Genomic DNA, 25,098 nt, shown 5'->3' with positions numbered 1-25,098 from the left:
AATTGGCTATGGTCGTTGGCCCCCCCTCTTAAAAAGAGCGATTTCGTGATACGTGAGCCCACCCACTTGATTGATGGGTACCACGGAAATGCCCCTAAATTCTTAGGAAAATGGAGAGTCAAGTGTAGCCTCGAAATTCGAAGTATTTCACAGCTCGTAACCCTTTTTTCTTTTCCTTTTTTCTTTTTTTTTTTTTTTATAAATTCTTTTGTTTCAGTTTCCTGGGCCGAATTTTGTTGTGCAGTAGATTCCTATCTCAATCGCACGAGCCAACCACAAACGGTTCATCTTCACCTTTGGTGATGGGATCCAATGGTGGAGACTTGTGTCTCGTTATGAATCATTGGAGGACATGGGTATGCAAGGCCACGTAAACTAATGCAGAAAAAGTATTTTAGGAAGGCATTGCTTGAGAAATTAAAGAGATTTACCAATATGTACTTGATAGTTCATCTTTAGATAATAAATTTGTAATTATCTATTGATAACAATAAAATTAAATGAAATGTGGTTTTATAGTAACAAACATTAATATGACAATTATAATTTTCAAATAAAATTAATATGACAATTATTATAACAAAAACAACAACAATAAGATATGGTTTCCTTTTTTATGGTTGAGACAACATAATTATTTCAAAATTTTGAAAATTTGTGATAAAAAAAATGTAAAGTTAGTTGTAGATATTTCTAGTTGAGTAGAAAATTATATAGTTTAAATTGAGAAATTAGAAGACAACCTGATAACCTTGAATGTGATATTCATGAACTTTTTTGGAAACAAATTCAAAAATTTGAAATATAAATTTTTAAGGTCATGCAAATGATTTTTAAAGTATTTTGAAACTTGTGATTAAAAAATCTGAAATTCATTGTTAAAAATATAACTTTAATGTGTTTTTTTAGCTTATCCACCACTCTACTCCATGGAGAATAACTCTTTTACGAGGGCGCGTGTTTTTTTAGAACACTCATTTTCAAGAGGTAATGGGTTCCAACCCTCATCTCAAAGTTTTTGTTTCAAATAAAAAGAGGAAAACTGTTTTATCATGTTATTTCAAATGGAGAAAATGTAGAAATACTTTTCAAGGGAATTGTGCTTCTATCGGTGTAGGTGGAATTGTTGAAACTGTTTCCATAGGGACATGAAAATAAGTCTTTAAATCATTATTTTAAGGACCAGACCGTTTGCCAAACAGACGAGGGCATAGGTCCGATTGGACCAATCAGTACCAACCGGTTAACCAATTAAACCAGTCACAAAATCTAAAGGAATAAAATAATAAGAATAATAATAAGGGAAAATATCTTCATATGGCCCATTTTTAAATTTTATATATCACCGAATATTTCAAAACATATATTAGGCCATAGAAATTCTAGGTTTTATATCTTTTAACCCCTATACAAGTTTTAATACTTTGATTTTATTTTTTTAACTCAAACAAATTATAAAATAACAAATATTCATAAACCTATATTTTTTCTCTCATCCCCAAACTTCTCCCTCTTTCTCTTCCCAAGTCCCTTCTCTATCTCCTTCATGTATTACCCAAATCCCTCCACTTCCTTTGTATTACCCCTCTCTCTCTCTCTTCTCTCTTTCTCTATCTCTCCCATCACTCCCTAAACCCCTTCTCTCTCTTTCTCTCTCTATATGGCCCTCTCTCTGTGTCTATATGGCCCCCTCTCTCTTCATATTACCCCCTCTTTATCTCTCTATGTCTCTCACTTTCTTTCCAAACTCCTCTCTCTCTCTCTGCCCCCTCTTTCTCCCCCTCCCAACCCCTCGCTCTCTCACTCTCTATCCTCCAACCCCTCTCTCTCTCACTCTCTCCCCTAACCCCTCTCTCACTCTCTCTCTTCCAATCCCTCTTTATCACTCTCTCTCCCCATAACCCCTCTCTCTCTCTCCATATTTCCCTTTGTGTCTATATTAAGTTGTGAAATGTATTGTACCCATACAGTCCCCTTTTGCCAATGCGGACCTTATGTTTTGAGGAATAACATTGGGATCTACATTCTTAGGGGCCTTGCAATTTTCTATGTTCCACCAAATTTAGGTTTTGACATTCCATTGATAAACTTTAAATCCTACTATTTTTATTTTTTATTTTTTTATTTATTTTTCAATAGATACTAAAATCCTATTGGGCTTCACAAAGCATGAAATTTTTGAATGATCTTGACAATATTTATTAACCGAACTTCTAATTCTGTATGGCTGAACCTTCAAACCTCAATCAATCATCAATTCATCATTGAACCTTTTAAATCCTATCCAACCTTCCTATAAAAACTTAGTAAACTAGGATTTCACATAGCATCAAACAATGAGAGAGAGGAAATACAAAGAGAGAGAGAGTGTTGGGGTAATATACAGAGGAGAGAAATAAAAGTTTGTGGCGGGGATGAGAGATAAATGATAGGTTACAGAGAAAGATGGATACGTTTGGGGAAGAGAGAGATGACATGTTTAAAATGTTTATCATTTTATAAATTGTTTTGGTTAGAAAAATAGAATTAAAGTGGTAAAAGTTAGTTTAAGAGGTTATAATATATAAAACCTAGGATTTCTATGGCCTAATATATGTTTTGAAATATTAGATCTATGGAGATATGAAACTTAAAAATAAGAGATATGGATATATTTTTCCTAATAATAATGTCTGTCAAGTTTCCATACTCTATATTGTATTGAAATTGAAGCATTCAAACAAATAAATATAAAAATAAAATAAAAAACCAGTATTTGTCATTTTTTTTAAGTCATATTATATGATCGCTTTGTGCTAGGGTGATGATCTCTTGGAATAGACACATCTTAGAATTGGCAGGAAGATGGGTGTATGCTGTTTGGACAATATCTGGAAATTGTTGTCATAGAAGCTTCTTTTGTAAAAACATCTTCTCTGGATCTATTAATATGAGAGTGAGGGAGGGAGAGGGAGAGAGAGAGAGAGACCGGTCCACTGGTTATTGGCCAAACTATTCGGTCCAATGATGTTAAGAAAAACTACATTCCCTTATTTTTTTATTTTTTATTTTTTATTTTTTGGTATCACTTTTTGGGTGTTTTTCCTTGTCATTTTCATTTCATAGGGTATCTTATTATTTTGTTTAAAATGGATAGGGTATGGGACTTTAGAAACCATTTTTTAGAGTGAGAAAAAAACTATTGGCAATTTTCTTACCCTCTCCCTCTATTGAAAAATACCTCAACCCTAGCCATAGTTTTTGGGCAACTTTCGGAGATGATTTTGGCCATCATATTGCCCAATTTGAAGCCGCAAGTCTATTATACCATTTTATTGTCTTTTTTGTTTTAAATATAAAATATTAAAATTTAGATTTTTTAGGTTTTTTGTTGTAGACAAATTTTTCCAAATCAATGTGTATATAAATATTGCTATTCTCGTTAATGGTTGTTTCGTCTTCGTTAAGTTTATGTTGTATTTATTTGCTTTTTAATTAAACTAGTAATTTTTTTTTTTGTCTCAGAGGACTTAGGGGTTAAATTTCGTTGGGTCATTCTTAAATTCCATAGCTAGGTTTCGTAAATTTCAAAACCCTTAAAAACAATCTTATGCTTGTTACGGGAAAATACTTTGGCATAATACCACTCGTGTTTTTCGTTGGGGAACCTCTCATGTCATTCTAATATTGTAAGAATCATATTGGATCTGCTAGTTTGAATTGGAAGCCAGTTTCAGTTTCAGTTTCGGTTTCGGTTTCGGTTTCACATATTGAACCAGGCAGTCTATTTTGTCCAATTCCAAATGGCCAGTCCAATGTTTACCTATTATGCCCTTTACTACTCACTTTTAAGAATAATTTATTTTGTCATTTTTTAATTTTCCGAAGGCATTTATGTTGAATTGAATTAAAGAGGAGAAGGTTTTAAAAAGGAAATTTGAATTACTATGCGGGTTTGGAGATCTACACTGTCCACCAATACCGGGTTTAAGTCCTCTAAAGAAAATCAACTTGTTGAAATATTTTATTCAAAAAATATTATTTATAGTTTTTTTGTATAGAATAATAATGTCCAAGTTAAAAATTATATATTTCATTAAAAGTTAAAATAAATTATATTCCAAAAATAAATTATTAACGGTTTTGTATTTCTACATCTGAGTCCATCAACTCATTGAAGAATACCGTTTCTACAAGTCCATGTAGAAATGAATCACCTCTTAAAAATCTATTTCTAAAATGGATTTTTGGATTACCAAAAATAGATTTTAAAATAGTGACTCATCTAGAAATAAGGCACCCATTTAAAAAATAATTTTTAAGGTGACTCGTTTCTACCTTTGATAACTAAGCGGCAACTTCCTCCCATAATTTCGTTCCGACTTTAGCCCATCAAAACCCGAGAGGCTTCTTCGTTTTCTATCTCAAGAAAGGGGAACCACGCTAGCCAGGAGCTCACAGAAATCTATTGGAACGCTAGAGTGGTGAGTGAGCATCAATTTTTTTTTCTTTGATTTACTGTTTTTAAAAAGGGTTCACTTTGATTAATCTGCTGCAAACCTTAACCCTGTTTTGGCATATTTTTCACTCTGATTGATTTGCTACAAACCCTAACCTGATTTACAGTTTTTAAAAGGTAAATAAAATTTTATTTCAACAAAATTGTGAATAAAATTATGCCTCGAAATTTTGATTCTCCTATACAAAAATATTAAAACGAATCAGGTTAATTTATGGAAAATTATAAAATAAATGTTTTTGTTTCATGAATTATCAAAATAAAGGTCAATCAAAGTGAGCATTTAGTACCTGAAATTTATGGAAACCCTAGAGTGGTGAGTGAAAATTAATTTTTTTCTTTGATTGCAGTTTTAAATCAGTCTTGTTCACTTTGATTTATCAAAATAATGGCAAATGGATTGTCAAACTATAAAAATAATGTTTTTAAATCACTGATTAGTTGCAAAGAAAAAATAATTTTTTTTTTCAGCCTTATATCTTTGTATTTATGTAGAAATTAGTATTGTTCATTCAAGGTTCTATGCAGTATACAATGCTAGTTTAAAGCTCAAGATGCTATCTTTTGATCTCAACTGATGGATTTCTAATGGGATTAGTTTGTATTAACTTACAGTTCTGTTGCCCTTTTTTGGGTTGGTAGCCTTTGATGAACTCAACAGTATGAAAAATAACTTACTCTTAGAATAATAACTCATTCTTAGAATTTAGTAATTTTTGACGACTTTTGGTGAGAATTTAAAAAATGAGCCTATTTATTGTTCACTTGTTGGCTGCTGATCTTTTGGTCACGGTAAATTGAGGGAGCAAATATGTGATGATCAATTCTCAAAGACTCGAAGTGTTTAAGAAAGGGCTTTCATGTAAGAGTTGAGGCTAGAGAAAGAGTCATGGCTCACCTCTCTCTGTAGTTGCAGAAGATTTGTTGTTGGGTTTAGTAAAGGAGTTGTGTAATTGCGAGTCAATAAAAGGAGATAAGAGACAGAGAGAAGTGGTCCAAGTGTGGGTGATATAAAAGACAGTGAGAGATTGGTTGTCTTTGTTAATGCGATGCAATTGGAAGGAGTCTTTTATCTTCTGCTGGTTATTTCTAGCATATTACCACTATGTTTGGGTCATATTTGTTCATTTGTTTTGCTATAAAACAAATGCTTGAAATGGTTTTTGTCTATAAAAGGAGCACCTTAGATTTCTTGTGTAATTTGAGCATGTAATTACTTTACAAGTTTGTAAATTGGTTTATGATATTCTCTTGATATTTATTGCTCTACATTGGTGTTATGTGTTGCAATTAGATTGTTGTTTGTTTCTTCTTGCTGTTATGCATCAGAGGCTGCTTTGATTGGAGTTGATGGTTTTATGTGGCATGAATTTGGGCTTATAAGCTAGACTAGAAAGAAAATAAGAAAGAAATGCAGAAATGTGTCTTATCTAATTTTGAAGTGCAATGGTATCTGTCACTTCCTGCCTCCTTCCCTGAAATTTGTCTCATTCCATTTTCTATGAAATTTGTTCCTATCACTCACTCACTCATCCAATTCACTCGCTCACTCATCCAATTCACTCCCTCCCACCCTCCCCCGGTCCCTCCATTTTCTATGCAATGTCTTTCACTCCATTTTCTCTGAAACTTGTCCCCAACTCTCTTTTTCTCATCCATTCTCTATGAAATTTGTCCTGAATTGTTCATTTTTGGGCCTCCTACAAGTTTTGTAAATATGTTTTTTTGGATCGAAATACTTGTTCACACTTTTATGAAATCTTCAAGCACAATAAAATATTCTTTGAATCTATATACATGTTTGGTATTATATTGGATGAATGAAAGGAACCTTATTTAATTACAACATGTTATTAAAAAATTGCATTTCGCACATCATATCAATGAAATACAAAATAGACAGAAATATAGGCAGTTTCCAGCCTTCCTATTGCCAAACATTTGAAATTATCAGCACCACAATTTATCAAATAGGGTTTTCAGCTTTCACCTACCAATTTCACCTGGATCCCATAATCCAAGAAAGTCAGCAGCAGGGGTGATTCCTAGGGAGACTACAGTGAAAGCTATCAAACGCCATCTTAAGGACATGTAATCTCTAACATGGAGATCACAAATATGAAAAAATAAATAATTTTTGAAAATTAGGAATAATAATTCTATTAAGAAAACTTTTGGACCGTTAGTTTCAATATTTTTTAGATGGACCACCTATTTGCCCTCATCTTTATGATGGGTGCTTTATACCTCATGATCTGCAAATGTAGAAATGCTGTCCCCGCTGCATGAAACAAATTTCCCTCATAGAAACTGTGGATTTTTCATGCATAGGGAGTTTTATGTTACCGTCCGTATGGAATTTTTATCCGGGACGCTTTACACGATGTCGATCTTTAAGATGGACGGCCCTTTGACCTTGCAAAACTTTTATTTTAAAAACGTTATTTAGAGAGAGAAAGAGAGATGGAGAGCACTTGGAATTTTCTCTCTCTACCAAAACTCCACAGTCCCTAGGGCTTTTCTCCGGCACTTTTCTTCAGTGAATCCAGCCATGAACCCGTCATCATTTGAAGCCTAGGTAAGTGTATTCAACCGCTTTTTGATTGCTTGATTTATTGTTACAAAAAGAAAAAAAGAAAAAAAGAAAAAATGAAGATTCAATTTTTTTTTTTGGTTTTGCAAGAAATATTTTGAAGAGCCTTGAATCTCTTGATTTGTGATCATTGAATCTCTATCCGGTATCCATTATATGGAAGTGCCTTTTCATAGTTATTTCCACGTGAAAATGCTTTTCTTAGGTTTTTACATGCCTTTATTTGCGGGTTAATTAAGTTTTTATATGTTCTTCTTTTTTGTAGTCTCTCTATCAAAAAGTCATTACCATTTCCTCTGAGCAAGACTTTCTGTTAGCCTTTGTTCTTTTAAATGATTGAATGAACTTTGAGGTTTGTATTATTACTTTGAGTAATGATCCTATGAGACCCTCACACACCCATGTGTGTAGGATCCCAAATGATCACCATTAAATTTGGCACATATCTTTAGAAAATTTAAGTCCCACATCCATGTGATAACTTTTCTAGAGATCTGTGCCAAATTTATTGGTGATCTTTTGGGGTCTTACTCACATGGGTGTGGGAGGGTATCATAGGATCATTACTCTATTACTTTATAGTAGGGATATTTTTGATTTAGGGATAGTTGGATGTGGCCTCTGATATCAGGGATATTTTCTTTTTAAATTTTTTATGTAACTTGTTATGCTGATTTTTTAAAATAGTAAAATCCCACCATGAAAGAGATTTAAAAATTTAAATATACTAAAAGATATTGTGAATAATAGGCTCACATTTTATTCATGTGCTTGATTTTTTCATATTTTGCATAATTTTCATTTTTCAGCCCTTTTTCTTTATTTTTTAGATATTTTTGTTATTTTTTTAATTTTGCATACTAGCATGATCGGTGAATCGGTCTGGTAATCCAGTTTAGACTATGTATTTGGCCAATATTCAAAGACACCCAAGGTTCTCTCACTACCTTCTCCTCTCACCAGTAGGTACGTGATCCATGGTTACTATACCATGTGAACTGAGTGCAGTATTGGAGATTGATGGATACAGATTTTAGGGTTTTTAGATACGGTGATATGGATTGACATTCAATGTTTCAGATTGTTCCCTGACAAGACAAATTAGGGATGTCGTGGCGTTGTGTTTTTGTGCTGTTTGTGTTAACACAATTTGAATAGCATTTTTGTTATTTCGGGGTATTGGGTTATCTTTTTCAAACTATAAAAGTCCACTTAATGTTTTCATACTCGTTTTCTCTGTGACAGTTTTTCTTATTTTGGTACTCACTCAAGCTTTGCGCTCTTGCACACTTTCTCTTCAGGGCTTCTATTTCTATTAATCTGCAACCATGGGCAGTGGTGCTGCGAATCCAGATTATGAATCCAGGGAGCACCAAGAGGGGAGAGCTAATGCATCGGCTAATGAAGAAGACATTAGAACTCAATTTCCTCCTCTTGATAGCATTGAAGATGTGCTGCTTCAACTGTAAGTATCTGAGAAAATTTTGCTTTATGAACGAAGTGGAGTTTCTTAGCTTCTTAGTCTTTTATGGTCTTAGGATGGTCTTTCTGGTTCATCTGATCACAATGCAGGGACTTGATTGCGATTGGAGCTACATGAATGCCCAATTTTAGGTTAAAGTGAAACTAAATTAAGAGAGAATAGATGGAATTTCAGTCGTCATATGTACGAGGAGAGCCACTTTACCCAGCAACACTCTTCATTATAAATTATTATTTTGTGAAACTTTACCTAAGAAAGCTCTTCTCTTGGCCATGTTCCTGCTTTATTTGTTGGATTGTGCATATCTAATGATGTGTTTGTCGACATTATTTATTCATAATAATATAAGTTTTACAAAATTTCACGAGATGTGAGTTTCGGCATCCCACAAGTTGGGCTTGTGCAAAGGTTGCAATCACATAAAAGACACGAGGATGTAAAGGCAGACTTTAGAGAAAGTGAGATTTTATATTAATAATAACCGAAGTTCTACAAATATCACAAGATGTGAGTTTTGGCATCCCACAAGTAGGGTGCTCAAACAAAAAGTGATCACATAAAAGACAAGAGGACGTGAAGGCAAACTTTAGATAACTAAGTAATATGGAGAGAGAGAGAGAGAGAGAGAGAGAGAGAGAGAGAGAGAGAGAGAGAGAGAGAGCATAAAGTGTGAGGATAGTAAGAGTTAGAGACAAAGAAAAGAGTGGAAAGGGTGTTCTTCATTGTTATGTGTGGGTTGTAGAAGTTTGGGCCCCTTGCATGCGAGCCGATTAGCATCCTGGTTCTTCCTCCACCAAATATGCGGGAATATAGTTGTTGGAAATGCCTGTGATTCTGAATCATTCTAGGATTGATTCAGAATCACAGAATCGTGGGTGTCAGATGATTCCTATGTTTGGAATCATCGTCCGTATAATGCAAACCACCTATAGTGTGATTCCACCATATCAGTAACATGACCCAATAAAATAGCAATTGTGTTTTCTATTGTGTTGGAATTGGTATGCCATCATTGTGGAATCGAGTTTCCTACCTTTTTGGAATCGCACATTATCCACCCGATGAATGCCAACTAGAATCGCTATCTGACAAAGCTAGAATCGTGATTCCTATATTGTTAAAATCGTTGTTTCATTGATTTGGAATCAAGATTCCTACCTTTCAAGAATTGTGCACCAATCCCTCAGGTCCATGCCAAAATTGATAAGTGTTAAAAGATTTAAATTTTTACATTATTTGCAAACTTGAATTTTGGACTCCATCTATTGTGTACAATTATCTAGGTCTCCTATATTATTCGAGTGGTTGTTTTGGACAACCCTCCTCTAACAATGGACTCGGTCTATCGCCCTTTAATGCAATTCTCCACACAACTAATGAAAACAAGTTCGAGGTCCCTTTAACTACTTTCTTGGAGTTTCTAGAATGAATAAATAAAATAGAAATTTTGAATCTTTATTAAATGTAGATTTTTTTTTAGAAAATGTTAACTTCATAAAAGTAGGAAAATTATAGAGGCAGCCCACATTTTTTTTTTGATAGAAGTTGACTTAATATTAAATAAAAGGAGTTACATCGGTACAGTGAGGTCCACCACGCGTGAACCTCATCTTTGTCATGGTCCCTGAGTGGAGGACCAGACTGGACAGACACAACCACTGAGAGGGGCTTATAGATATGCCCAGTTACAAAAGCGGATAAAAGGAAATCATAGAATCTCAGTTACAAAAGCAGACAAAAGGACAACCAAGTAGGGCTTATAGTATTTGCCCTTTACACGAACTATTACGAATCAGACGAAAGAGAAGTGCGTGGTGGCTTATAATTTTGCCCTTTCACCCATACTGACTGCTTCCATTTAGGTGTGTTGCCGGGCAGCTTCTTTAGCGAGTGCATTTGCGGTCCTTCGAGTGTGCTTCCAGGTGACTTCCAAGTCCCTGCATAAGTGTCCAATTTCATCAAAAATATGTCTCAAATACCAAGGTGGATCACTTATCCCAGAACCCTAGTTAATAATGTTTTTGGCATCTCCTTCAATCTGTAGTATTTTTCCCCAAGAGTGGTTAAAATACTTGATTCCAATTAGTAGGGCTTTGGCTTCTGCTGTATGTGAGTCGTTAATTCCTATGTATTCTGAATAGGTGAGAAGGACTCGTCCTTCATGATTTCTATACACCCCCCCTACGCCTGCCGAACCAGGGCTTCCCAGAGAGCTTCCATCGAAGTTGAGCTTTAATTGATCCTCTGAAGGAGGAGTCCATTGAGGGGTACTTAGACTCTTGCGATGACTGAAGTTAAGGAGATTTTCCCATTCACGCATAAAGGAAGAGGTAGAGATACCCACAAAAAGTTTATGGTGGGATGCCCAAAAAATAACAGAGGACGTTATTTTTTGGAACGTGGTCTGGAAAGTATTCTTAACTCCTCGACAGATCCTAGAGTTCATTTCCCCCCATATGTGCCAAAGGGTAGCAACAACAGAGGCTTTCCATAGAATTTTCCCCGATTTCCTAAACCTGTCCTCAAAGGTCTGTGTTAACAAAGCTTGGATTGAAGGTGGAAGAACCCACGAAAGTCTAAATAATTGAATGAGTAGACTCCAAATTGAGTATGCGAAGTCGCGGTGTAATAATAGATGTGATACTGTTTCTTCTTCTTTAAGGCACATTATTCATCTGTCAGGGAATTGAAGTCCTCTTTTCTGAAGGCTGTTTATGGTTAGGGGCCTACCCAGAGTCGCTAACCACTGAAAGAGCTGAGTCCTGGGTGGGGCTATAGACTCCCATGCTCTATTTGATAGGTCAACTATGTTTGTCCCATCTACCAAGACCCTATAGAAGGAGGCTATTGTGAACCTCCTTGAGGGTGATGGGGTCCAAATCATGGAGTCCGTCCTTGACTGTGGTAAGAAAACTCCATGGAGTTCAGAGCTGAGTGTAGCAAATTGAAGGAGTTCTTCATCAGACAGAGACCTTCTAAAAGATGGGTTCCACGTCCTACTGTTGCTAGAGAGAGTCATTTCGTTCACTATCATTGACTCTTTACAGTTGGAGATGGCAAAAAGGAGGGGGAATCTATCTTTTAGTGGTGAACAGCAAATCCACAAATCCTCCCAAAATCTCACTCTATTTCCTCCTCTTGCATGAAAGCGAATATTAGATCTGAACCGGGGGAGGATGGATACTAGAGTTTTCCAGATACCTGATCTTGTGGAGTAGTAGTTGGTCTCTGGTAGCCACATTTGTGAGGAGCGTCCAAAGTTGGTTCTCATATTTGCTAGCCTCTACCACTATTTCCCCAAAAGTGCCCAATTCTGATTCCTTAGGTCTCTTATACGCAAACCTCCCTTCTTATGTGTGCAGATCTTGTTCCTAGATACTAAGTGGAATTTTTATGTTTCTGCTGTACCCGACCATGAGAAATTCCTCATAAGCTGTTCTATCCTTCTAGAGACTGAAGTTGGAATTTGAAAGAGCGACATGAAGTAAGTCGGGGTATTGTCAAGGGAAGCTTTGATGAGAGTACTTCTGCCAGCCATAGACAAATACTGGCCTTTCCAACCTGCCAGTGTTCTGTCTATTTTATCAATGACATGGGCCCACAACTGCTTATTGGGTTTTCCAAGATCGAGGGGCAGCCATAGGTAGAAGGTTGGGATTTCTTCCACTGCGCACTCCCAATCCGGGATAAAGTTCCTGGTTAGGGAGGGATTAAGACCAACTCCAATCATTTTAGATTTTGCCATATTGACGTTAAGGCCGGTGGCCAACTCAAAGCAAGGAAGGAAGATTTTTAGGTTCTGGACTTTGATCTTATTTGCATCAAGGAATTCCAAGGTGTCATCTGCATATTGCAAGTGTGACACACTTGGGCTTGTTCTACTTGTTTTGAATCCAGAAAGTAAACCAGCCTGGAATATCCTTGAGATTGATTAGCTGAAGACCTCTCCCACTATGGTCAAAAGGAAAGGGGAGAGGGGGTCTCCTTGTCTTAGACCCCTGTACGAAGGGAAGAAGCCCTTAGAAGAACCGTTAACTAAGACAAAGATATAAGGAGTAGAGTAGCAACCTCTCATCGCCGAATCCCATTCTGGATAGGGTTTGTTCTAGAATTGTAAAATCGACGTGGTCATGCGCCTTTTCCCAGTCGATTTGAAGATAAGTCCTTGCTTTTTTTGTGTAAAGCGGGAGTGAATACATTCGTGAGTTACGAGGACTCCATCCAGTATTTGTTTGTTCTTTATGAACGCTGACTGAGATGGGGATATGACCAAATTGAGGACCTTTTTGATCGTGAAAGCCATGACTTTGGAAAGGATCTTGTATGACGAATTGAGGAGGCTGATATGACGAAAGCCTTTAATATCTTGTGCTCCTTCTAACTTTGGCACCATCACTAAGAAGGTTGCATTCAAGGCCTTATTAAGTTTTCCACGCCTATGGAATTCCTCAAAGAACAGATTGAAATCTTCCTTAAGGTGGTCCAGAATGTTTTGAAGAATGCCATGGGGAAACCGTCTGGACCAGGCACCTTGTATGAGGCCAGGTCTTTCACCGCCTTCTCAATTTCTTCCTCAGAAAAAGATCGTTCTAGCTAGTCTGCTCTATGGGTGGGGAGGGTTTTGAATACTAAGTCTCCCATGGTGTGTCTAGGTAGGTTTTGAGCTGAGTAAAGGTTCTTGAAGTGGGAAATGATGGCATCTTCAACTGCTGGAGCAGAATCAAATAACGATTCGCCAACTTTGATGGTCTGAATCAAGTTAGCACGGCGTCTTCTATTCGCAACTCTATGGGAGAACTTGGTATTTAGGTCCCCTGACTTAAGCCAAGAGACTTTGGACCTTTGATAGCAATAAAGCTCTTCCTTTTTGAGTGTGGAAAGGTACTCCAGTTTAGTTGATTGTCGGAGGTCGGCCTTTGCAGGTGAGTGGGGTCTGGACTCCTCAACCTGTCAAGGTTCTGTATGATATCCTGTTGTGTTTTTTTGGAGGTTGTGAAGTTACCTTGTAGTGAAGAGCTCCAAGATTTAAGAGACGACTTCAGGATTGTAGTCTGAACCCAGACCTTCTTGTGACTTGGTTAGAGGATGATTGCCACCATAAAGGGATGAGGGAAGCGAGGTCCTCCTCCTAAATCCAGGCTAGTTCAAATCGAAAAGGTTTGGGTCCCCTAGGGACAGGCTGGGTATTAAGTAAAATTGGGCAGTGGTCTGAGGTGGGTTTTGGGAGAGTTAAGGTATGCAACCTTGGTAAGGATTCTTCCCAAGTAGGAGAGACCAGGAAGTGGTCCAATTTAGATAGACTGGGTTGGGCCCCTTGATCCGATCACGTGAATTGATTCCTTAGGAGAGGGATCTCAATCAGCTCGTGTTTGGATATGAGATCTGAGAACTCTATCATGCTCTTGGAAATAGTATTCGAGGAGTTTCTTTCAAAAGACCATTTGGTAACATTGAAATCTTCACCCAAGCACCAAATCGGATGAGGTAGGATAGCTATGTCGTCAAGTTCTTCCCATAAGCTAGGTCTCAAAGAAGACCGGTTAGGACCATAGACAGCAGTGAACTTCCATTCTAGGTTATCTGAGTTTCTGGACAGGATGGCGGTGACCGTGAAATCACTGATATGATAGGAGATTAGAGAGTGTTTAGTAGGGTTCCAAACTACCCATATTCCTCCAGAGGCCCCTAATGCTAGGCGAGAGATCCATTGACAGGGGGATCTACCCCAAACACTTCTGATAGAGAGTAGGTCAAGCTTCGGTCTTTTGGTTTCTAAGAGCACCAATATGGAAGGTTTGAACTTGGCACAGAGCTCTCTAACGGCTTTCTATTTAGAGGTTGTCCAAGGCCCCTTATATTCCATGATATGATAATGATCTTATCTTGGAATAGAGGAGGAGGTTGTTGCAGCCAATCTGGAGGACCTCTTGGCCGAGGACCTTCGAATGGACAAGGGGGCTCAGTCGACAAATCCGAGGGGTAGAATTGTCTAGGGTTAATAGAGGAAAAGAGGTTAAGTAGCTCTGTATAACTTTTTTTCCTTCGCTGCGATGTATACCCCGTGGTAGAATCAAGAGAAAGGAGAAGTTGATGGTCTGTGTCCTCCAATTGAAATCCCATAAGTCTGAAGAAATACTTAACTTTTTCTTTGATGAGATTTGGGTTGTGCTCGACATGGCTGCCTTGTTTAGACAACTCCTCTCTCGACGATGAAGCCTCCTGCAAGTTCTCTGACACAGGAAGAATGGCCTAACGGGTGTGGCCTTCAAAACCTGGCTGAGGGAAGCGAAGCTGAAAGGAAGCAGGGAGGCACATGGGCAATCCAAACGGTGGAGGGGCAGGAGGACTATGCAGGGAAGGGGGGTGGAACGGGGGTCCCTGGTAGTTGGATTGGGAGATATTGAAGACGAAGATAATACCGGGATCATTAGGAGAAGGGTGAGGTGGTGTAAGGTTAGAAGGGTGTAGGGGAAGGTAGAGAGGTAGTGGATCATTGGACGCGAAGGCCCCTGTTTCTATGAGATGGCCCACTATGAAGGAGGGGTTGAGAACAATGTGGATTTGTGGTAGAGGCAGTTCGAAATGGGGAAAAGTTGTGCGAGGAATGAGGGGGTGTCCATGAGTACGGAAGAAAGAGAGGAGCGAAGTGCTGACCCGACAGATATGAGTGAGAGCAGGATAAAGAGGGAGGTAATGGGCTAAGAGCGCGGCAATAGCCTCCAGGTCCAGCGTCGAGGGAGTAAAAGTGGGGGCCATTAGAATGCCAAGTGGGTAGTGGGACCAGTCCATGTTTGGGAGGGTGGGGGAGAAGAAGGCAAGGGGAAAAGTAGGAAGGTGCAAGGAGCAGGCTAGCAAATCGAGAGTGGGTTTGCTGGGGGGGGGGGGGGAATTCCAATAAAATGGGGTGATCCTCAGACAGAGTCTCGTACCTAAATTTTCCTGTTGAGATGGTCTCGAAAGGTAGCACCTTATTGCTTGGATTCACCACTGATGTTACAGTCGCAGAGGGGACGGGATGAGAGGAATGCTTCAACGGCTCTTGGGGAGAGGGAAGATTGGGAACTAAAAGAGAGCACTCTCCTGTCATGAGTACCGTCTCTGTGTTAGATGGGGGAGACAAGACCGCTAGGGTTACAGGACCTCTCTGGGCCAAGGACAGAGGGGAGATCGAGGGGGTTGTCACTCGGGGGAAGAAGAGGGGGACTCGAGACGGAAGGCAGTCCCGATGGCAGCGAGTGGAGGCTAGGGGGCACACGTGTCTGACTGTTGATGGTGGCTCAGGCGGCTGGGGCAACTGGGTTATCGTACCCGAAGGCAGATAAAACGGTGAGGAGCTTGTTGCTAGGACGCGTGGCCAAGGAGTCTTGGGATTTGGGGGAGCGGGTGGCGACATTTATGTCAGTATCTTGAGGAAGATCCTTAAAAGAGGCGGCTTTGACATGGGTATCCGACTCCTGTATAAGTGTATCCACAGATGAAGCTGAAACTAGTGGTACACCTATTTGGGCACATGTGTTGTTTTCATCGTCTAGCCACACATATCTTGCTTGAGGAACACGCGTTCTCTTGGAGGGGTTCGGTAAAGATGACCGGGACTTGGATTTCTTGGTGACCTTAATCCACTGTTCCGGCAAGGCCTTCTTCTTTGTTGTAGGACGCTTCCACGAAGCCAATGACCATCTAACAGTAATAGGAAAGAAGGAATCATCTACCTTGATCCAGATCGTAGGAGGAATGAAGGAAGGGTTAGTGGTCTCGAGCAACACTTACATCGACCCCATGGGAAGGACCTCCAGTGATTTCAGTTAATGGATATCAGTTGGCCACGCGCTTGGGCTAGTTTCTTGAAGATGACAAGAGACCAAGTATGAAGAGGGATGTCGTTAAAAGTAACCCAATATTTAGAGGTGTCGCAGACCCTTCCTTGGGGGACTAAGTACGCAGGAACAACTTTGCCCTTTTGAAGGTAAATTTGGAGTTGCTGCTGACTACTTCCTGGGCCAAGTTCGGAGATGGGAAGGAGAAAAGGATACCTCCCCTAGAGATGGTTCTGCAGGTAATATTAAGTTCCCCCCCATAGTTTCTGTGCCCATTTTTCAATGCCCCTAATGTCATTACGCTGAGGAACGAAGTAAATAATAAGCGCAGCTTCTAAATGGTTTGAGAGAGGGCGAGAGACTGATTTCAAAGTTTTTATAATCAGAGGGTGAGCAGGGAAGGATGAGGCTATCGGGACCTCTGACGGGGGGTGGGGGAGAAGGAGCAGGGTTGGTAGGGGTTTTGGATGCAACGACCTGTGCATAAGAATCTATAGGCAACCTCTTAAGGTAAGTTGCAGAGGATGGGCGACGATCAAAGCGGGGGAGTGGAGGCCGAGGGTAAAGGTTATAAATTACCTCCCAATTGAAAAAAGGAGAAGAAACCGTAAGGTTCCTTTCGTGTAGATCTCTACTATAGGACCTATGAGAGATGATCCTACCCAAGGCTCCACCACCTCCTTCTCTCTGCGCAGACTCAGATCTGTTCTTGGGAAAACCTAGGCAACGACTCCCCATTCTAAGAAAGTATTTAGTTGAGCTTGGACATCTTTAACCCATCTAACAACATTGAAATCTCCTCCCTAAAGCAATGGGGTATTGGGGGGGGGGGGGGGAAGCATTTCCTATTGGAGTTTAGGACAAAGATCTTGGCGAGCCATTGGGCAGTTAGGTCCGTAAACAAAGGTAGTTTTAAAAAGAAGGTTATCTGAGATCCTGTGGAATAGAACATTGATGGAGTAGGAACATATGGATGAAGAGACAACTTGAGGTAGCCCACAAATTGGGTGCTCAGAGTCCACAATGAGAAGAGAGATGATGAGAGAAAAGGTAACATGGGTTAAAAAAGGGTAAGAGGATTTGGTGGGCGGGGGGAGGAGAGCAACATAAAGTGAAATTAAAATAACCAGAAACTGGAATACGTAAAGAAAAAGATAGTCAAAGGCATGCTTATTGAAAATGGCAGCAACTTGGGCGAAGCAGGGTCTTCTTGCGATATAAGGCGGCCCATTGTCTAGTTGGGGCAGTAATTGAGACCAAGCAGGCTTTCATCGAGGCACTTCCATTAAGATGTGAGAATAAAGAGCACGTGAGCAGGGAAGGGGGAGAAGAGATGGGGGTGTTGGGAAGAAGAGAAACTAGAAAGAGGGTGAGAAGAAGAGGTGTGAGGATGAGGATGGAGATGAAGGGGAGTTGGTGAGGAAGAGGGGTGAATAGGGGGGAGAGAAAGATGGTGAGATGAAGAGGGGTGAGGATGCAAGACAAAGGAGGTGGATGGAGATGTTGAGAGGGTAAAGAAGATAGGAGGGGTACAGGAGGATATAGGAAACGAGAATTGGGGGGGGGGGGGGGGGGGGGGGGGGGGGGGGGGGTTGGGTGGTGGTGAAGGAGGATCGAGAGGGTTAGAAAGAGTGGGGGGAAGATAGGAGAGGAGCAGTGATTCAAAAAGCGGACCGCCTAGGCGGCCCAGAAGGCCTGGGCGCATCGCCCTGGCCTAGGCGGCAGTCCTTGGGCGGCCGCCTAGGTGGTACGGAACTCGTTTAGGTGGGTGCCCAGCTAGGGCGGCCGCCTAGGGCCTGTGCGTCGCCTAGACGGTATGGAACCAGCCTAGGCGGGCGCCCTGCCCAAAGCCGAAATTTTTTTTTTTTCAAAGTTGACAAAAATTGATCAAAACATCACCCATTGATATTAAATTTAATTTTTGATGTTTTATAAATATATTGGGGGGTTTTTTAGAACATTTTGAGTCCTTAGAAGCATCTTTGACTGGGCATCTTTTTTGGATTCGACTGGGCTGTCCAGGTTTGGGCGCTTGCCTGGGCCCCATATCGCCTAGGACCCCCTAGACCGCCTAGGACCCGCCTAGCGCTTTTTGAAGCACTGCAGAGGAGTTACACTAGAAGATTCAGAAGGAATCAAAATACATTTCTCCCCCCCCTCCCCCGCTTTTTTTTCCTTCTCTTACTTTCATCAATTTTTTTTCCTCGTTTTTTTTTTTCTTTTTTCCCCCCTTTTCCTGTTAGAGGGAGGAGAAGGGGAGGGGGAGAAGAGAGTGAGGGGAAGAAGAAGTGAGAGAGAGGGTTAAGAAGCTTAAAGAAGGGAAGGTGCACCTGAGGAATTTTGAGTGCCTACTTTGGCCAATCGGTCTACTTCACAGTTGGCTTCTCAGGGAATGTGCTTGAAGGAGATCTAAACTGCAGAGAAAAATATATGCTCAAAGATGTGGTGTAGGCGCCATGGGGCTGAGAAGTTCGAGTAGCCCAGGAAACAATATTGCTAGAATTGGATTCAACGATGAGACCTTGGGGTAGAGATTGAAGGAGCTGAATTTGTTTTAGAGCTTCCCTTAACTCCAGGGCTTTAGCTTATGTGGAATCAACGATTCCAGTGTATCTTGAGAAAGATATGAAGATGCCTTCTGAGTTGCTGCTGCGCCTCCTATCCCGAAGGACTAGGGTTCTTTAAAGAGGATCCATCTTTGTTGAACTTGAAGTACCCATGCCAAGGGGGAAGGGGGGAGGGGGGGGGGGGGGGTCTAGTTTACTCGGATAACAAAAATTGGGTTTGAGAGAGCCAAAAGAGAGTCCTAGTTATTTAAGAACAAAAGTATCTTAGAGAAAGATACTAAGTTTTAGAGAAAGAAACTATCTTAAAATTTTAAAAAGTGAAACTATATCAAATTTTAGAGAGAGAAATTGTTTCATAATTTTTAGAGTGAGAAATTCTCAGAGAAATTGTCTCAAAATTTTTAGAGAAAAATTATATCAAATTTTAAATTTTAGAAAGAAAACTATTTCAAAATTTTTCTACAGATAAACTATCTCAAAATTTTTAGTTTGATGTGTTCTCTCTCTTTGTGCCTTTCCAATTGAGTTTTTACCAAAAATGAAAAATATCATGCTTAAGTAATTTTTTTATGTAAAAAACTGTTTGCATATGTAAATACTTTTCCCAGTAATTATTTTCATGTCGAACTTTCACATGTACCAAACGATCCCTACTAGCAAACCAGGTTATACAAAAAGATCATCCAAACTTGAACCTGGGTACCTTTAAAGCTATCGAAACAGTCTTGTTTCAGTAATCGGGTTTTAACATAACCAAGGTTTGGCATAATAAGGATTTGATTCAAAGCCTGGGCTATTTAAATTATGGACCCAAATGAGCCATAAATCATGTAGAGTTGTAGGCCCTGATCCTGGGTTCCTTCTTGCGCTGTTTGACCATAATTCGGAGATCATTCACTCTCTTCCTACAACCTATGACACCCATAAGAAAAAAACCTATGACACCCATCCTTGATAGAATTGCAGTGTGAATGTTTGGCCTCCAATCCATTTTTGCTGTCTCTGCAATTTTCATTTTTCTGCTGAAGGCCTCCCATATTGCACTGCATACCTAGACCCTAGAATGGTACATATGAATTTTATGGATGCTCTAGCCCAGGTGTTGACTGCTTGGTTGCCCAATTTTCCTATTTTCTGCCCTAAGAGATGCATCGAGAGCCTTCCTGGAGACACGGTGAAGAACCCTTGTTTTCAATTTTGTTGTTTCATGTTTTCGCAACACCTTCGCCTTTCAATTCTTGAGCACAATCATTGTAGTTCTCTGATGACTCATCGTACTGTGGACTTGGCATTGGAGAAATCTTCACATTAGAGGTTTGTCTTGTTAAATCCCCTAGTAGTTGCCCATCTCTTGTAATCATCCCCTGGAACATATATTCCTACTGAAGTACAGTGATAGTTGTGTTGTGTTGATTTGGTGCTATTATTTTGTTTTCTCAATGGATTTCTCTTTCCTTGGCCATGTTGATATTCCCATGATTGATTGCTAGTTTATCATCTCTCCAAGGTCTTTGAAGTGTCCTTTTTCCATTTTATTCCATACTATCTTCTTGGATGTTGCTCTCAGTTTGTATTTCTTTATTGGATGCTTTAGTGGCCCATGTGTTGAACCAGTCTTCCTCTTTTAAGTAGTCATGTATTTCTTTTGATAATCAGTTTAATCTGAAGTACTAAACAATCAGATGGTATAATTACTTAGAAATGGTATTGACACTCTTTGTGGTTAATGGAATGCTATCCTGGTAGTATGCAAAAAACGAGTGTTGTTCTTATGTCCTGATACGTTCAATTCTGGGGTATCCATTCTTTTATTTACCCTGCTATTTGTGTGGGTCCCATGTCTGAGATTTTCATTCTTTTCTCTTTGCCCTGTGTTATTTGTGTGGAACCTATGTTCTATATCTGCATTGTTATGTATGGTAGTTTGATAAGTATTTGTGATTGGGCAGGGAGGATTATACATCTGGCTCGGTCCCAAAAGAGCAAGCTAATTGGTTCTTACAGACTGTTGCAACTTTTATCACTTCATGCTCTGTAGAGCAGATACGCTTGGCACCTGATAAATGTATGCACTTTTTTGTCTTTTAAAATGCCATTCATCTATACTCAAGAAGCCTTTTTTTATTAAATAATTTTGAATAATTGAATTCTTCTGTGCTTATTTTTTCATTACGAATTTCTGCACAATGATAATGTTGGTGATGCTGTCATTTGTCTAAACTTTTTTTTTTTATCGTTATTTTCAGTTATTTCTCTTTGTAAAAGGTTCAAAGATCAAGTTTTGCAGTTGCAAGCACCTATGCAAGGGATTGCACCCATGCGGACTGCTATTCGTAAACTTCAATCTTCAGCTGAGCATTTAACTTCTCTACATTCAGATTTCCTTCTTTTATGCATAGTTGCAAAGTGCTACAAAGCTGGTCTAAGCATTATGGAGGATGATATCTTCGAAGTTGACCAGCCAAAGGACTTCTTCCTGTATTGTTATTACGGGTTAGAAATTCACCTCTTTTGTTGAGTCTTTGATTGTTTGAATTAAGGTTTAAAAATGCAGATTTGGGTCAGGAATCCCGACTCATTAGTTTCTTTATCCCTATTCATTTGAAAAGACTCAGACAAGTCTTGGAGAGACTCGGCCTGGGGTGAGTCTCGAATAAACTTGTTGGAGTCTTATAGAAACAAATACAAAATAATGGAATCAATCAAGTTTTAGTATCCACTTCCAAGATTAGGGCACGTTATGACGCGAGTTGACTTGGCAAGGTCCTACTCGACTTACTATGTTATAAAGCGCGGAATTGCATTTTATTGGATAGATGTGAGTTCCATGTGCACTTAATTCTAATAAATACTATGAAAAAACATAAAAAAGCTGGTATATGTTGCATGCAAGAGAATATAGAGTGCAAACCTCTTTAGCTAGCATGGTTACACTAATTTTCTGCATAGATGATGCAAATTTATTACAGCACCTACCCTCTCTTTCTACACTGCACATTTACTCCTTCTTGTGCTTGACCTAGGTGCTCCAAGAAAAAGAAAATATTTCGCTAGTAAAATGGCCAAAATGTGTCCTCATATAGGGTGAACACTAGCCATCTAGATCCCGATGTGTGCTTCAGTTTGGGCCATTTGACCTATATTGTTCCATCTGCCGGGCAGCTCATAGAAATGTGGTAATGTGTAGATATCTCTCCCTTGTGTGTGTGTGTGTGTGTGTGTGCACACACACATGCGTGCAAGTGTCATATAGCCCAGATTGAAGCAATCTAACATATTGTTGGGCGGCTCACAGAATATATACTTATGTGCGTGCGCATATGCTTGTGTTTGTGCATGTGCAAAATTCATCAGTTAGCAATGATGGCATACATGCATTTTGCTCTAATTTTGGTGCGATATGTGCGAGTTATTCTAATAGAACTTCTTATCCAGGTCATTGGTTATAATACTTTTTAGTTAGTAAGCTAAAGCCAGTGAGATACATTTTTCTCTTAAATGTCTCACTAGCTACATGTAATGAATGGAAGTGACTTCATCTCTATGGTTTGCAAACGATAGTTTATCCACCATTTTTTTTTTGAGTAAAGTTAACTTTTGTATTGCTAAGAGAAGTTAGATTACAGATGTGTGGTAGTCCGAAAGAGCCCTCTAAGCAGGTCTCTCAGTAAATAATACGTCAGCAGACCTTATATACAAAATGGGCTTATATACCTGCCCGATTACAAAGGAATTACAGTAGGTTCACAAAAAATTGGGCTTATAGAATTGCCCAATTACAATGAGATGTTCTACGTTGTGTGCCCTCTATGGTCCAGAGCAAAGAAGGAGATGGGCCGAGGCGTGGTCTTCTTCTTGGGTCCTAGCCCCGTCTTTTGCTAGAAGATTGGCGAACTTGTTGGATGTCCTCCAGAGATGCTTCCATGAGACGACTATATCCTTGCAAGTGTAAGCAATTTCATCAAAAATCGAAGATAGGTACCATGGAGGTGGTGTTGTCCTGGTTGCTCAAGAGATGATATTGTGTGCGCCTCCTTCCACTATAACAGGTGTGGTCCCTAGGACTGGTTGAAGCTTTTGAGACCTAACAATAGGGCCATGGCTTCAGCGTATTGAGAATCTTTATGGCCTAGATGCTCAGAATAGGTGAAGAGAATATTGCAATGATGGTCTAAAGACACCTCCGGCTCCTGCATGGCTGGGGTTCCCTAGAAAGCAACCATTGAAATTGAGCTTGATGGTGCCCTCTGGAGGTGGCAGCCAGGTGTTTGGTCTTTGCACCTTTCGTGGTTGGTGGTAGAGTATGTTTTCCCATTGGCTGAGAAAGGTGTTCGCTGAAATGCCCTAGAAACCCTTGTGGTTGGATGCCCAGAATGTTACTAGAGAAGTAACCTTGTGGAAAAGTGCTGATACTTGGGAGTTTGTGACCTTGGCATATTCTGTTATTCCTTTCTACCCAGATCACCCATATGGAAGCGATGATGGTGGGCTCCCAATAAGGTTCTGCCGGCCTTCGGCCAATGTGACGCATGTTTTAAGGAAATTAGGGCCCTAACCATCAGTGGAATAACCCATTGGAAACCAAACAACTGCAATAATTGACTCCAAAGGTTGTGAGCTAGCTTGCAGTGGATGAAGATTTGTGGATTCGAATCCTCCTTGCTCAAACACATGGCACATCTGTTGGGGATTGGAATCCCTCTCTTTTGAAGCTGGTCCACTGTGAGTGCCTGTTGAGAACAAGCAATCTAGTTGAAAGTCTGATATTTGGGAGGGGACCTTAGATGGACCAAGGTACGATTAAGAAGAAAGGTGGGGGGTTGGATGAGCCTTTTATAAAACGAGGCCACCGAGAAAGTACCACAGGGGGTTATAGTACATACCATGGAGTCCCTCCCTTGTGTAGAGATGAAGATAGAATGTAAAGCTGTCGAGAGTGACCTGAAGTGGTTGGTTTCCTTGTCTGAGATATTTCTTCTGAACGAGGGAGTCTTCGGCCTCCTGACAGTACCATTTCCTCTGCGATGGTAGAGTGTTTGTTTGAGGCAAGAGAGTAAAGGGAGGGAAAAAGGTCCCTTAGGAGCGCACTCTTGTTCCTTCTCTTGGATGGAATCTGATGAATTTTTTGAATTGTGAGAGGGAGGAGGTGAACGACTTCCACGCTCCTGAAGCTCTACTCTGCTGCTTCCTCTCAGGCACCCAAACTCCTTCCGAAATCCTATATTTGCTACGTACGACCTTATCCCAGAGGGAGTGTGTATGAGTGGCTAGGCTCCACCACCATTTCGCTAGAAGGGTCAGGCTATGTTTTCTGAGAGTCCTAATCCCTAGCCCTCCCTGGTGTTTGGGTAAGAAGATCTTGTCCCACGGTATTTGGTTCTCTCGGCTTGTCTTGACCAGAGGAAATTCCTCATAAGCTGGTTAAGGTGGTTGGCCACTGAGGTTGGCAAGTGGAAAAGAGACATGAGGTAGACTGGAGCATTTGCCAAGTTTGCTTTTATCAAGGTGGTACGGCCAGCCATAGAGAGGTATCTCCCTTTCCACCCTGCCAGACGCCCGTAAATCTTGTCTATCACATGGGACCGCTGTCTCTTTTTTGGTTTTTCCAATCCCAAGGGTAGACCAAGGTATGTTGTGGTAAGTTCCTCCACTTTACATTCCCAATTTGGGATAAGCACCCTGATTTCAGCATTCGTGCGTGCCACTCCCATCATCTTTGATTTGTTCATGTTAACTTTGAACCCTGTAACCACTTGGAAGCATTTGAGATAAAGCCTCAGATTATCAATTTCTTCTGGCGAGGCATCAATGAACATCAAAGTGTCATCTGCATATTGAAGATGGGACACTGTTAGGCCTTGGGCATTGCTCTTGAATCTAGTGGGGAGACCTTCTGGGTGCAAAAGGGAGATTGAACGGCTGAAGACTTCTGCTGTAATGGTGAACATGAAAGGGGAGAGTGGATCCCCTAGGCATAGCCCCCTCGAGGATGGGAAGAAACCTTTTGGGGTTCCATTGATGAGAATTGAGACGTGAGGATGACAGTAGCAACCTCTCATCCACTTTCTCCAAAGTCCCGAAATCCCATTCTAGCTATTGACTCGTCCAGAATTGACCAGTCAACATGGTCGTATGCTTTC

At 40.0% G+C, this 25,098-nt stretch overlaps 1 protein-coding gene across 2 annotated transcripts in view; it reads left to right on the top strand.

Annotated features, from left to right (window-relative positions):
- Positions 1 to 4,424: 4,424 nt before the first annotated feature.
- Positions 4,425 to 25,098, top strand: part of COP13 (Proteasome component (PCI) domain protein) — a 60,435-nt gene continuing 39,761 nt past the window's right edge. For both annotated transcript variants that reach the window (XM_088846788.1, XM_011626713.3), the window contains exons 1-4: positions 4,425 to 4,463; positions 8,393 to 8,556; positions 20,908 to 21,023; positions 21,205 to 21,451. In XM_088846788.1, the coding sequence (XP_088702914.1) occupies positions 8,420 to 8,556; positions 20,908 to 21,023; positions 21,205 to 21,451 (500 nt within the window). In that variant the 5' untranslated portion in view covers positions 4,425 to 4,463; positions 8,393 to 8,419. The remainder of the gene's footprint in view (positions 4,464 to 8,392; positions 8,557 to 20,907; positions 21,024 to 21,204; positions 21,452 to 25,098) is intronic.

This window comes from Amborella trichopoda, chromosome 9, assembly GCF_054954075.1.
Source record: "Amborella trichopoda isolate Santa Cruz 75 chromosome 9, AtrichopodaSantaCruz75HAP2 v2.0, whole genome shotgun sequence".
Taxonomy (NCBI): domain Eukaryota; kingdom Viridiplantae; phylum Streptophyta; class Magnoliopsida; order Amborellales; family Amborellaceae; genus Amborella; species Amborella trichopoda.
Note: the sequence above shows the minus strand (reverse complement) of the source record. Positions and strands in the feature narration are given on the sequence as shown.